The sequence below is a fragment of the Eucalyptus grandis genome, chromosome 8 (genome assembly GCF_016545825.1).
Source record: "Eucalyptus grandis isolate ANBG69807.140 chromosome 8, ASM1654582v1, whole genome shotgun sequence".
In the NCBI taxonomy this organism is placed as follows: domain Eukaryota; kingdom Viridiplantae; phylum Streptophyta; class Magnoliopsida; order Myrtales; family Myrtaceae; genus Eucalyptus; species Eucalyptus grandis.
Genome location: NC_052619.1, coordinates 62907519 through 62922327, shown reverse-complemented (window position 1 = coordinate 62922327; position 14809 = coordinate 62907519). Strand labels below are relative to the sequence as shown.

General features: G+C 41.1%; 1 protein-coding gene across 1 annotated transcript; it reads left to right on the top strand.

The window, feature by feature from the left end:
* The first annotated feature begins 8282 nt into the window (after positions 1–8282).
* Positions 8283–11637, top strand: LOC104417707 (luminal-binding protein 5). Its single transcript, XM_039299049.1, is given in 8 exon segments — positions 8283–8425; positions 8984–9134; positions 9136–9255; positions 9359–9570; positions 9666–10388; positions 10485–10639; positions 10733–10815; positions 10985–11637. Coding segments are annotated over 8 exon segments (1998 nt in total). The 5' UTR covers positions 8283–8367; the 3' UTR covers positions 11481–11637.
* Positions 11638–14809: the final 3172 nt, after the last annotated feature.

Here is a 14809-nt window from a genome sequence, read left to right as displayed (position 1 = left end):
AATATTATAATCATCGATTATAATGAAAATGTATCAATTAGCATGCTAATAAGAATAGTTAGTGAGCATATCTAGATACGTAATCACCCGGTTTGACAGTTCCTACATACAAAGTTTGTAATTCAGTCAAGTGGAACCATCGATTGGACACCCCCTCACTTGGAACTTGAAGCGATCGATCTCGAGACGAGTATACTTATAAATTACTCCTTTCATTCTGCGCATGTGTGCTCGTGTCTCGCGAGTCGAGCCGGTGCTCGAAAAACTTCATCTAGCAAACCGGAAAGAAAGAAAAAGGCCGAAGAATAAGAATAATCATTTGCAAAGAAGGTGACGATGTAGACTTTTAGGGATCAATTGGGTACGTTAACGTCGATGGCCTGCTTACCCCGAAACTTATCCAGCCCTGGTCGAATCCCGACAGACGACCGCACAAGCACAATAGCGGATGCTCAAGTCAACACCACTTGAAATAATCATTAACATCTTAGGTGGAATCGAATGATTTCAAAAGACTTTTTGACGAGGAACAACTTGTTGCTTAACGATTATCACGAGCAATCCAAAGGAGGAATAACTTGTCGCTTGGTGATAATTATTTTTCTCTCTCGTGTATGTACTATTAATTACTATTTCAATCATGACAAAAGTACCAATTTTTTTTTTTTTTTTTTAAATATGTTGCATTGGCACCAATTCGGCCATTAACCTTTCAATTTAGCTAATTTAGTTTTAAACATTTTCATATTTATATCAATTCAGTGCATTTAACTAATTTAAGCTGAAAATTACTAATGTAAACATAGGAAAAGTGCCGACGATGGTGGGACTCGCCCTCGCCCAAGCAAGGCCTGACGAGGCCACCCTAGCTCGGGTGAGGATCGGCCTTGCCAGATCTGGCGAGGGGTACTAATATGAAAAGTTTTAGGATTAAATGAGTTCAATTGAAAGGTGTTTAAGATTGAATTAATATCAATATAATAGGTTTAAGATTTTTTTTTTATACTTTTCCCAAACTATAGACGATTAAATGATGTCAACAATTATATATGCTACGTTCGACTCGGTTAAATGAGTCCGATTGCATGACATGTAATCACCCCGATTTGTCATGTCGTGCTGCACATTTGAAGAAAACCAATAGAAGACTCACCTCGACTTTGGCCTTGTTCCAATTGCCGTGGACGTGCGACGCTATTGATTCAACAAATGATGGGCAAAAACTAAATGGTAGGAAGCCATTGATGTGGGTTCCATTTCGAGCATGTATGTTAGCCTCCGAGTTGGAAACTCTGGCGGGCTGGCCCTCTTTGGACTTAAGCTAACACGTCCTAGTTACCTCTAGTTCTTCTTTAAAGCGACTGGCTATTTTGCAACCTCGAGAGGCTGAAGTCTCATTACATGCAATCGAGCAGAGCCGAGTCGGCGTGATTTAGCACTATTCAAGCTCGTCTCGAGTTCGAGTGCTCTAAGGATTCGATATCTAATTTGAAGTCGTTTCGGAATAGGCCAGAAGTTAAGAGCGACTGTTTCTCGTCCAAAACTCGATGAATCAAGAAATTCTCCTCGATAGTTACCGAGAAAATTACTCTTTCGTGCAGATGAATGAGTTATGGATTGTCTCTTTAGTAGGACTAGCATTGCTCAAAACGAAGTGCACCTCAAAATCTAAGGTAGGATGTAAAGCAAATAATAAAATATACCAAACGAACAATTCAATTACCGGTGCGGTGGCTTCTCAAGTGGTTTGAATCCCCCTCTGATAAGTGATAAGAACGAAAACCCATTTGCTCAAGGAAGCCATGCTCGTCTCCCGCGTAAACTTGATCGGGCTATGACTTGGGATCGCCCCGGCTTTACTTCCACTAGCACATGGTGGAACGGCGGATAGGGTTGACAATTGCTGGTACGACTTAATAACACAATACGAAATTGACAGGTTCAAATCGAAGCGGCGGATAGGGATGACGATTGCTGGTACGACCTAATAACACAATACGAAATTGACAGGTTCCAATCGAAGTCAAATCGTGTTTAGGTCAATTTCATGTCAACTGCAAGACACAATTAATAATCGTATTGTGTTCGTGTCTAATCGCCGGATACGGATAGCCCGTAAAAGCCATTTAATTTAATGGGTTTATATGGACATATCCTATATTTGATCCAATTAGACACAACCAATTACAAGAACTTTCTTTTATTGACGGTTATTGCATTTTGCAAATAGATTTTATAACATTTAAGGATATTTCACATCAGGTTTATGTTAACAGGCTGATTTTATGTCATAATGAGTTATGTAATCAAATCAACTTACTAATTAACCTTCACAAGTATTTATTTTTTACAAATTATAAAATTGTCCACGTCAATGCCAATTGTCCTACATGGCACACTTGATGTCAACATGATTTCTGATACAAACTTACCAGAATAATTAAATTGGCACATTGTCCAAAGTTTAAGATTAAATTAACTAAACTGAAAAATTTATGATTGAGTCAACATGCAAACAATAGATTTAAGATATTTTTGATAATATTCCTTCTTTTTAATTACTATTTTTAGCTTAATACAAAGATTAAAAGCTGTTTTGAAGGTAAGTTATATTTCTTGTTACGCTACGCAAGCAATCTATCACCCAAGCAATATGAATTTTTTGAAAAGTGTCCTAATTTTAATTTGTTAATTGAGTCATGCACGAATGCATTTTTTTTTTTTTGTCTAGGTTAAAAAAATCACTTTTTTTTGGTCGAAAGATAACATATATTATATTATAAGGTAATACAAGCAGATGCACTAGCGTCCGAAGACAGGATGTCCTAGAAAATACATGGAGGGAAAAGAAGCCAGTTTCTAAGTGGGCCTTGATCCCTATGGGCTTTAGCAGCCCGGTTGGCTGCTAGGTTTGCTTGACGTCGAACGTGTTGAAGAGAGAGATTAGGGCATTGAGCAAATAGGTCGCTGAGAATCGCGAAGAGATGGCATTCCGTCCATGGCGTCCGCTGTTGCAGTCGAACGATCTCCACCAACAGTATGCAGTCAGATTCGATCACTAAGTGTTGAAGATGAAGCCCCTACTGGATCGGCCGTTGAAGAGCTGATATGAGAGCATAGATCTCGGCTTGGAAAGCCGATTGGGCTGGCACAGATCTGGTAATCACATCGGTAAGAACACCTTTGCTATCTCTGTAAATACATGCGATTGATCCTTGCTCCGACCCTATGCGAAAAGTCCCATCAATATTACATTTTATACATCCCTTTTCAGGCGGTTTCCATCTCTGATCTAAATTGACGAGGTTGTTGTTACTCCGTTGTACAGAGGGGTGTAAAAGCTTGAAGATTCTGCTTTGGGCAAGGGCATTATCCACGGCTTGGAGCGGATCCAGTTGGTTCTGACGAAAGACTGCATTATTTCGTTGACGCCAGATCTCCCACAGCACACTGGCAATCACTTCGAAGTCTGGAGACGCTCGTGAGAGAGAAGCTCGGGTGGCAACCCAGGCATCAAAATGCTGAACTGAGGTAGGTAAAATCGTGACCCTAATTTCTTCATGATTCCAGATGTCTTTTGTCCAAGGGCAGAAGAAGAAAATATGCTCAATCGTTTCTGGAATGTTGTTGTTACATAGTGAACAGAAGGGATGAGGGGAAATATGGCGTTGATAGAGATTTTCTTTTGTAGCGATGGCATTTTTACAAGCTAACCAGAGAAACACCCGAAGCTTTGGAACAGTTCGCATATGCCAGATTTTCCTCCATAACTGGGTAGGGTTGGTATAAGAGGATGATGCTACATTTATTTGAGTTTGATGTGTCAAAGAGAGATAATGATAACAACTTTTCACTGTGTAGGTACCTAAAGACGTAGCAGTCCAAACTAATTGATCATGCAGGAGTGAAGGGTTGAGAGGAGTAGTTAGAATTGCTTCACTGACTTGGGCATCAAAGAATGTGGTAACAAGAGACATCTTCCATTCGAACTTTGGTAAGTCTATTAGATCAACAACTACCTCAGGTTCTCCCTCCTTTGCTAATCCTCATATCGACCAATTGGTAACCGTTATCTTCTCTGATACGAATCTGTGATCCATCCCCAACTAACCAACGAAGTTTAGGAGTAATAGCTTCTCGTCCTTTCAATAAACTCGGCCACCCCCAAAAAGGGCGATATCCTGATTGAGCAGTTTGAAAGGATGAATACCTGAAATATAATCCCTTAAAAAGCTGACTCCATATAGCATTAGGTTGCTGAAAAAGACGCCAAGCTTGCTTACCAATCATAGCTTTGTTAAAATTAATTAAATCTCTGAATCACATCCCCCTTGATGCTTTTGAGTGCTTTAATTATGTCCAATTTTTCCAATGAATTCCAGATTAATGGTTATGTTTACTCCACCAGAATGCTGATATCTTTCTTTCTATCAATCTACAGAGCGACAAGGGAAGCTTAAAAATAGACATGGCATACTGAGGTAAGGCCTGAATAACTAATTTCAGTAAGATTTCCTTGCCACTTTTCGATAAGAATTTTTCCTGCCAACCTGCTAATTTAGCATTGACTCTTGCCAGGATCCAGGAAAACATCTCCCGTTTGGAACGGCCCCAATCCGAGGGAATGCCTAGGTACTTACCATATTTACTGATAATAGATATTCTGAGTTCTTGTGCTAAATTGTGTTGTAAAGTAAGAGGGCAGTGTTTGCTGAAGAACAAACCTGATTTGTTCCGATTAATGAGTTGGCCTGTAGCGAGGCAATATTGGTTTAGGAGATAGGCAAGGTTTTGGCATTCATAAACTGTGGATTTTAGGAAAAATACTTAATCATCAGCAAAAAACAAGTGAGATAACTTAGGACAGGCTCTATTGAATTGAATCCCCTGTATATGTCCCATAGCCACAGCTTGACTGAGAGTAGTTGACAGAGCATTGGCAAGTATAATGAAGATATATGGAGATAGGGGGTCACCTTGGCGAAGCCCTCTAGTAGGTTGAAAGTAAGGGAGCTGTTCCCCATTAAAACAAATACTAAAAGAGACCGTAGTAATGCAAGCCATAACCATAGTAACCCAGCTATCATTAAAGCCCAAATGCTTCAAATAGGCTTCTAAGAAATCCCATTCGACCCTATCGTAAGCCTTCTGCATATCTGTTTTGAGAATAAGGTTGAATCTTTTCTTGCATGTTCGCACTTTAAACTGATGAAGCACTTCTTGCACCACCATGATATTGTCTTGTATCGCACATCACCGATAAATGTTGCCTATTCTTTTGATATCAAACTAGATAGCCAAGGCTTAAGTCTGTTGGCCAGAATTTTCGAAATAATCTTATAAGCGAAATTACAAAGACTGATGGGTCGGTACTGTTCAATGCTTTCTGGGTGTTGAACTTTAGGAACTAGGGCAATTATTGTTCTGTTTAGTCTAGGAGGCATACAACCTGTTGTGAAGAAATCTTGAATTGTTTTAATGATGGTTGTTTTGATGATATTCCAGTGTTGCTGATAGAAGAGGCCATTAAGGCCGTCAGGTCCAGGAGCCTTCGAAGCCCCCAACTGAAAGGTAGCCTGGTAAATCTCCTCCTCTGTTACCCTACTCATCAAATGTTGATTCATTTCAGGTGTTACCACTGCTGGACACTGCTCTAAGAATGGACGAAAATCCTGGTATCCCTCATATTGATATAATTGAGAAAAGAAGCCCATTGTTATAGCTTTGAGTTGTTCTGGTTCTCTGGTCCAATTCTGGTTAGTATCCTTAAGCATAGTAATTCTATTGCGTTGTCTTCTTTGCATAGTGTAGGCATGAAAGAATTTTGAATTGTGATCTCCCCATTTCAACCATTGAATGCGGGAACGCATAGCCCATAATTGTTCCTCTTGATTCCAGAGTTTTTGAATTTCTCTTCTAATAGCAGTGGCTTGCTCCTTATCTCCAGTCTGATAATATGTTCTGTTAATAATTATCTGCAGTTGATATTGCAATTGAGAGATTCGCTGATGGCAATTGCTAAACCGTGCCTTGCTCCAGCTAGTTAATCGAGTAGCAACTGCCTGTAATTTAGAGATTAACGAGGGATTACTTTTCTCCCATGCTTGTTTGACTACTTCTTGGCACTCCTTATCTTGATTCCAGAAAGCTTCGTAATGAAAGGTCTTTGCTCACTTGATAGATGGTGGACAAGTGTGCAGCAATATAGGACAATGATCCGAATCGACAGGTGGTAGGTTAAAAAATCACTTGACTAATCTAACTTATAAGGAAAAGGACACACGAAGTGTGGCGCTCACTTTAGTGTCAATTTTTTTTTTTTCAAATAACTTAAGTGCTACTTTAAAAGAAAAATGATCATGTAAGTGCCAATTTCAATCTAGGTTGCAAGAAATCTAACGTGACCACATTTATTTAATTTTTCAATCTTACATGGTTTGCCGGTGTGTTCAGTTGACATATATAATTCATAAATGATGTTGTGTTACAGGTTAAAAAATGATCAATTCATTATAAAAAAAATGTCACCTTAGATAAGAATTTTAATTATAAAAGCTATGTAATATCTATGGTTAGAATTTCTTGTAGGAGGTGCTTAAGTGATTTTATTTCCTAAGATTTGGCACTTAAGTGAATCGGCAAAAAATTTTGTATTAAAGTGAACATTGTATATAATTTTTGACATGTCTAGTTTCCTTCTCTCTTGACTTAGTATTCTATATTTTTATAACACGAAATATGAATCTTTTCGACTCGATTAATCTCAATGGATGTAGTCATGTCGATCTCTAAAATTTGTTTATTATTATGCCAATTTTGTGGCTTATGCAATTAGACTTTCATTAGAAGGGAAATACCTCAAATATGTTAAGATAGTACTTCTTACAATTTAAAAAACATAATTGTTCGTCCCCAAATGTTTATAAAAAAAAAAGAAAAAAGAAAATAAGAAAGCATGAGACAGCAACTTCCAATGAGCTCCGATTCTCACTCGGCAAAAACACGTCACGGTGCTATCATCAGACCAATGACAGGTGCACACCCGTTCTGCAGAACTACGTGAGCTAAAAGAATTCTTTTACAGATGGTTACTCCAATTTTTAAATAGATTTTAGAACATTTAAAGAAATTTCGAGTCATGTTCATATCGTTGCATTGATGTTATGTTATAAGGAGTCATGTAATCATATCAACTTATCGATCAATCTCAACCAAATAATTTTTATAAATTATAAAATTGTTCACATTAATACCGACCTTCCTATGTGGCACGGGTGATATCTATATTAGCGATTTCTACCAAAAATTGACAGTATGATTAAATTGACATATTGTCAAAATATTTAGAACTAAATTAACCAAATTAATTGAAAAAATAAGAAATTAATTGCAATAAGTTTAAGACATTTTTTGGTAATTTTCCTTATTTTACTTACCATTTTTAGCTTAGTAGAGAGATTAAAAGATGCTTCGCAGATAAGTTATGTTTCTTGTTATGCTTGGCGAACAAATTTATCGCCCAAGCAATATGAATCTTTGGAAAAGTGTTCTAGTTTTACAATAAGAACTAAATCATACATGAATGTGAAAAGATCAGTTGACTAATCTAACTTACGTATTTTATACAAATCATACATGAATGTGAAAAGATCAGTTGACTAATCTAACTTACGTATTTTATACATTTGTAAGGCAAAATATGGATCTTTTTAACTCGATTAATTTTAATGAATGCAGTCATGTCTCTCTAATGTCTATTTAGTAAGAATTTCAATTTTTTTTATGCAAATTTTGTGGCATATGCAGTTAGACTTTCAATGCAAATTTTGTGGCATATGCATATACCTCAAATATGTTAAGATTTACATTTTACAATTTAAAAAACATTTTGTTCGTCTCAAACGTTTTCAAAGCATGAGACAAGCAACTTCCGATGAGCTCCGAATTTTTTTTTTTTTTTGAGCAAAGAGCTCCGAAATTCACTCGGCAAAAACTCGTCGCGACCCCGATGCTATCATCCAACCAATGACAGGTGTACACCTGTCCTGCTCTCGACTACCTGGAGCTCTCTCCAGGAACTACAAGAACGTTCCCGACAAGACTCGGACACTTGGTAGCATCCGACGTGTCCGTCTCCCATTGGCCCTTCAACGTGTCGTGTCCCGGCCGAATCTTTCGGCCCGCCATGACGATGGAACACTCTAGCGCCCCGCCGATCGCGCCACACCCGAACACTATAAATCTCTGGCGCGCTTTAGGCAACATCATCTAACTCAATTTCTCAGCGAGAGTAGTTCCGTCCGAATCGACGGCGATTTTCCGAGTCACAAGCGAGCGAGAGAGAGAGAGAGAGAGAGAGAGAGAACGATGGCGGCGAGGAGGATCGAGAGCAGGGCTCTGGCGTTCCTGCTTCTGTTTGCTTTAGGTGAGTCCTTACGTTGAGTTTCGTCGTGTTTTGTTTTACGATGTCGGTTTGCTCTTTCGAGCGGAATTCATGGTTTTGAAGAGGAAGTACGAACGGGTTTTCTTCGGTTTAAGTCGTGATCTTGGCGATGCGAGTGATTGCTCTGTTTTGCTTTTTATGGACTCGGCCGTCGGCGATGGCGGGATTTGATCGATTTATGTTCTAGTGAAGTTTCGCTGCATGGTTCGAATTTGAGCCGATCGTTTAGGAAGTTTAAACGTTAGACTACGATGCGATGTCTACGTATGGGCACCGATTCATCCTAGTATAGAAAGTCGAGTCGTCGGAGAACGTCGGCGCGGTGGCTCTGTTTGCTTGATGGAGAAGTAGTGGCAAAAGCCAGAGGGCGTGTTCTCTGTTTGAAATTTTATTTACTTCTGAGCAAGAAGATAGAATAGAAGTTTATGGATTATATGAGCAGTTTGTAGTGAGAGTTTTCGTGGAGAAATTGGAGTTTTTTAAGTGAATGGAGTTTCCTGATATGTATGCTCTGCTTGTGTTGATTGCTGTCCTCTGTAGAATTCTGTCTGGGGTTGGCGGCGGCTGCTGCTGCTGATGATTCGCCGAAGGTCGGGACGGTCATTGGGATCGATCTCGGGACTACGTACTCGTGCGTCGGCGTGTACAAGAATGGTCACGTGGAAATTATAGCCAACGATCAAGGAAACAGAATCACCTTCGTGGGTCGCGTTCACGGACAGCGAACGACTCATTGGAGAAGCCGCGAAGAATCAAGCGGCCATGAACGCGGAACGCACTATCTTCGATGTGAAGCGCCTTATAGGGAGAAAGTAAGTGGATCTGCACATGCCTTTCGGATGTTTCGCTTTTCGGCCATTGTTCGTGCCCTGTGACTGGGTTTACTTATTCGTGTTTCGACCTGTTTGCTTGAAGGTTCGATGATGCGGAGGTTCAGCGAGATATCAAGTACTTGCCTTATAAGGTCGTGAACAAGGATGGAAAGCCTTACATCCAGGTGAAGGTGAAAGGCGAAACGAAGGTGTTTAGCCCGGAGGAGATCAGCGCGATGATATTGGGGAAGATGAAAGAGACGGCCGAAGCTTTCCTGGGAAAGAAAATCAAGGATGCTGTAATCACCGTCCCAGGTATCATTCGTCTACTGCAATTTTATTATCTTAGTACTCGGCGCCGTTGCTAAGTACTCGGCGATTGAGTCTTGACCATGTGCTTGTCTGTGTAGCTTATTTCAATGACGCTCAGAGGCAGGCCACAAAGGACGCCGGCATCATTGCCGGCTTGAATGTGGCAAGGATCATAAACGAGCCTACCGCAGCGGCTATAGCCTATGGCCTGGACAAGAAAGGAGGAGAGAAGAACATCTTGGTTTTTGATCTCGGCGGCGGTACATTCGACGTGAGTATCCTGACCATTGACAACGGCGTGTTTGAGGTCTTGGCGACCAGCGGCAACACCCACCTCGGAGGAGAGGACTTCGACCACAGAGTCATGGACTACTTCATCAAGTTGATCAAGAAGAAGTACAACAAGGACATCAGCAAGGACAACAAGGCCCTTGGGAAGCTCCGAAAGGAATGCGAGAGGGCTAAGAGGGCGCTGAGTAGCCAGCACCAAGTCCGGGTCGAGATCGAGTCTCTCTTCGATGGGGTTGATTTCTCGGAGCCGTTGACGAGGGCGAGGTTTGAAGAGTTGAACATGGACCTGTTCAAGAAGACGATGGGTCCGGTCAAGAAGGCCATGGAAGACGCGGGTCTTAAGAAAACCGATATCCACGAAATCGTTCTCGTCGGAGGAAGCACCAGAATCCCAAAGGTGCAGCAACTTTTGAAGGACTACTTCGATGGAAAAGAGCCGAATAAGGGTGTGAATCCTGATGAGGCTGTCGCCTATGGTGCGGCTGTTCAGGGTGGAATCCTTAGTGGCGAAGGCGGCGAGGAAACCAAAGGTAAAGATATGATCTAGCGCACTAGAGAGTTTGCTTTGTTGCTGGTCAGTGATTTGGGATGGCTTGACGGGGATTGATACTGTCTAATTTGTGCAGATATCCTCTTGCTTGATGTGATTCCACTTAGTCTGGGCATCGAGACAGCTGGCGGCGTCATGACCAAGTTGATCCCGAGAAACACCGTCATCCCAACCAAGAAGTCTCAGGTCTTCACTACATATCAAGATCAGCAGACCACAGTGACGATCAAGGTATCGCCTGCATATTCGCGCGGTGCTCATAAAATCATACTTGGCTTTTCTTGAGCAGTGACTCATTATCTAATTTCCGTGTAAAACCAACAGGTCTTCGAAGGCGAAAGAAGCTTGACTAAAGATTGCCGCGAGCTTGGAAGGTTCGACCTCTCCGGCATTCCACCTGCTCCCAGGTAATCTGTCATTCCCTACCGATCAATGTAGTCCGATGGTCGGGCCATCTCATCTCCATGAAGATTCTAAATTTTCGAAGAATATGAGCTTGAACCTGATCTAATTCATTCATATCAAGTTCATGACATGGCAGCGGCATTCGACTAAGTACTAAGCTGTCTGTTGCAGGGGAGTGCCCCAGATTGAGGTCACATTCGAAGTTGACGCGAATGGCATCGTAAACGTGAAAGCCGAGGACAAGGCCGCAAAGAAGGCGGAGTCCATCACCATCACGAACGACAAGGGGCGGCTCAGCGAGGAAGAGATCGAGAGGATGGTGGAAGAGGCCGAGCGGTTCAGAGAAGAGGACCAGAAGGTCAAAGAAAAGGTGGATGCGCGGAACAAGCTGGAGAGCTACGTGTACAGCATGAGGGCTACCATCGGCGACAAGGACAAGCTCGCGGACAAGATCGACGCGGACGACAAGGAGAAGATAGACAGCGCCCTCAGGGAGGCGCTGGAGTGGCTGGACGAGAACCAGGACACGGCGGAGAAGGAGGACTTCGACGAGAAGTTGAAGGAGGTCGAGGCGGTGTGTACGCCGGTCATCAAGCAGGTCTACGAGAAGAGCGGCGGTTCATCATCGGCGAGCTCAGAAGATGATGAAGCTTATGATGAGTTGTGAAGAACCAAGAGTTCTTTCGACATTTTGTTCGGTTCTCTCTCTTTTTTCTATACATCAAATCGATGGAGACGACAGTAGCTATAGGACTAATCATTTTCGGGTCTTTGTTGTTGTTAATGAAGAATTGAGAATTCGATGTCTTTCAAAGTTGCGTTTCTTGGCTTGTCGATGGTGCTGGGAATACGACAGTTACACAGTTTTCGCGAATTGTCGCTAGTGGCTTTGCTTGTATTCCAATTGAAACCGAAGCAGAGCTGGGAATTGACTCTAAACCATCGCAGACGAACTGCTCACTAGCCACTGGGCGAGGCAGTCGTGGAAGCAGGCGAGGCCAGCCTTGCCATTGGCGGTTGAGGCTGCGTTGCCCAGCCGTCCGGCAAGCCTGGCCTCACTCAGAACATCAGGAAAAGAAGGAGAAAAGAAGAAAATAAATAAAATTAATATTAAAAGTCGTGGGCGCTTTAATAATTGATGCGGCTGAGTGTACCTTGAATGGCCCCTGGAGAACCATTTTGGGTGCATCAGCCAATTCTAACTATTTTAAAGTATGCGGAAAAATTATTAAAAAGTTATAAATTTATTATATTTGTAATAGTATTAATTCAGTTATAAGTTTTTTCATCTAATATCAATTCAGTTTTAAATTTTTATTAATGTCAATTTAGTCCCAATTTTTTTGAATTAATGTCAATTTTGTCATAAATCTCTTGTTTTGGTATTAATTCAATCATTCTTGTTAATTTTGGTCAAATTTTGCTAAAGTGTGGACGTTGGGCGACTTACATGATACCCCTGTTGTTAACGTTGACAAATGTTAATAATATTTTAATTTTTTATTATTCTTTTTCCATTTGGCCACTGGTTGGGCGGGCCAACCTTGCCTAAGCCAAGGCAAGGTTGATCGGGGCTACCCTCACCTAGGCCAAATCTGGCGAGGGTGGCTGAATTGGCATGCCTAAATTTGGCGAGTCGAGCCTCACCTAGCCACGGCAAGGTCACCAACAATTGCTGTGGCGGATGACTGGCTAGAGGAAGAAAAAAATGAAAAGAAAGAAAATAAAAAGTAGAAGGGAAGAGTAAATATATATATATATATATATAGAGAGAGAGAGAGAGAGAGAGAGAGAGAGGGAGGGAGGGAGAGTTTAGGTTTGATTCTTGAGTTGTCTCGAGAAACTCGAGAACAAAGAAGTGATTTTTTTTTTTTTTTACTTTTTGATTTTTATGAGATTTTATGGAATCACATTTGACTATTTTAAAAGCTAAACTGTTAAATAACGACGTTGTTTAATAGTTACTTATTCTAACACTCTCTCTCATGCCTAGTATAGCTTTTTTGCTTAATATTGAGCATGGACATATTTAATTGGAAAGACAAATGAGGCTTGGAAAGATTTGTCTCTAATATTATGTGAGATTTTGTGAGATCACAGTCAATTATTCTAAAAATTTAAATTGTTAGACGAATACGTGGTTTTATTTAATTATTCTAACAATTCTAATCCAAATTTATTTGCAGGAGTAAATTTATTCTTAATAACATAAATTTTACCAACCGAATTTTTGTTTTTGTTTTTGTTTTTGTTTCAGGAAATAAAATGTCTTCACTTTTTGGTTTTTTTAAAGTTACATCATCGAAGATTTGAAGTGTCATGAAACTCGTTAGGTCTTGTCGAGCCTATAGAATCAAATCATCAAATGGAACAAGCAGGTGAGATGGTTAAGTTGTGCGATCGACACAAATTATAAAAGCAGATAATCTTATTTATAGCTCATGAGCATGCAATGGAAGAAGAAAAAGAGCATGCTGATGGTTAAACCTAGGTTTCCTTGCTGAATTTCACCGCGTGGCATTTTTCCAAATCCTTGAACGGTCGATTGTGTACGTAAAGTTTGAAACTCGTAGAAAGTTGTCTCATTCTTGTCCAAGCGAAGCCCCAGAACAATCAGTTAGCCTAGCAATTAGCAGACTTGACTCCCAAAACTTTGCAAACACTTCATCATGCTTTATTTGCTTTGTGGTTATTCATATTTCAGACTTTCACTAACTCTCATTATGCTAAGCACCTCGACTGGTCCAACCCCGTTTCTCCACCTCTTGTCCTCATTATATCGTTCGATTTAGATGTAAGAATGAAAGTTATATGCCTTAGCTTAGCATTGGGGAAAAGTGTGAAAAAAGTCTTAAACCTTTTGCCTTTATGCCAATTTAGTCCTAAACCTTTTCGGTGCCACCCTAAACCTTTTTAAGTCGTGCCAATTCAGTCCGTTCGGCAATTTTGACCGATTTTGCTGACTGGACGCCGACGGTTGACGTGGCTGATCGGCCGACGTGGATAACTTTTAATAATATTTTAATTTTTTTATTTTTAAATATTTTTAAATATTTTTTTATTTTTTTTAGTTTTGTCTTTTTCCTCCACTAGGTCGGGGGTCCGGCGATCGCCGAGGCGATCACCGGTGAGGGCGAGCCTCGCCCATGGCCGCCTCGCGGATCCGGCCATGGGCGATGGGCGGGCTCGCCTCGCCGGATCTGGCGAGGTCGAGCCTCGCCGCCCTCGCCCGACCTCGCCGGATCGGGCCATGGGCGAGCTCGACCTCTCCGCCTCGCCCATGGCCTAATTTGGTGGCGGCCATGGGCGGCTCGCCCTCGCCGGCCCTCGCCCATGGCGGCGAGACTCGACCTCGCCGGATCCGGCGAGGTCGGCCTTGCCCCGCGCCGGTCGCCAGCTGGCTGGTCGGCGACCGAGGAGGAAAAATAAAAAAAAAAAAAAAAAAAAAATATTAAAAGTATTTAAAAAATATTTAAAAAATTACAAAATTATTAAAAAATTATTAAAAGTTGTCCACGTCGGCGCCGATCATGCCACGTCAGCCCGGCCGGCGTCCGTCAGCAAAATTTGGTGAAAATTGGTCGGAAATGACTGAATTGGCACAACTTAAAAGGTTTAGGACTGAATCGGCACCAAAAAAAGGTTTAGGACTAAATTGGCACAAATGCAAAAAGGTTTAGGATTTTGGCACTTTTCCCCTTAGCATTGTCTTCTTCCATGCTTGTCGCACTTTTTGCCCCGTTTGGATTTGCCGAGTCTTTGAGTTCGCAAATAAGTCTCCAACTTATTTATTATTTGATCTCTTATTGTGATTGGGTAAATATGCAATATCATGGATTTGTCTGAATTTTTTTTTCAGCAGTCTGAATTGATTTTTACCTTTTGTTTTCACGTCGGCCAATTACCTTAGATGATAATTCCCAAAAATAAGTAGGAAAAACAAAGTAAGCCCTAATTCACTAATACGCAAATTTGGCCAACTCTTTTACCCTTAGC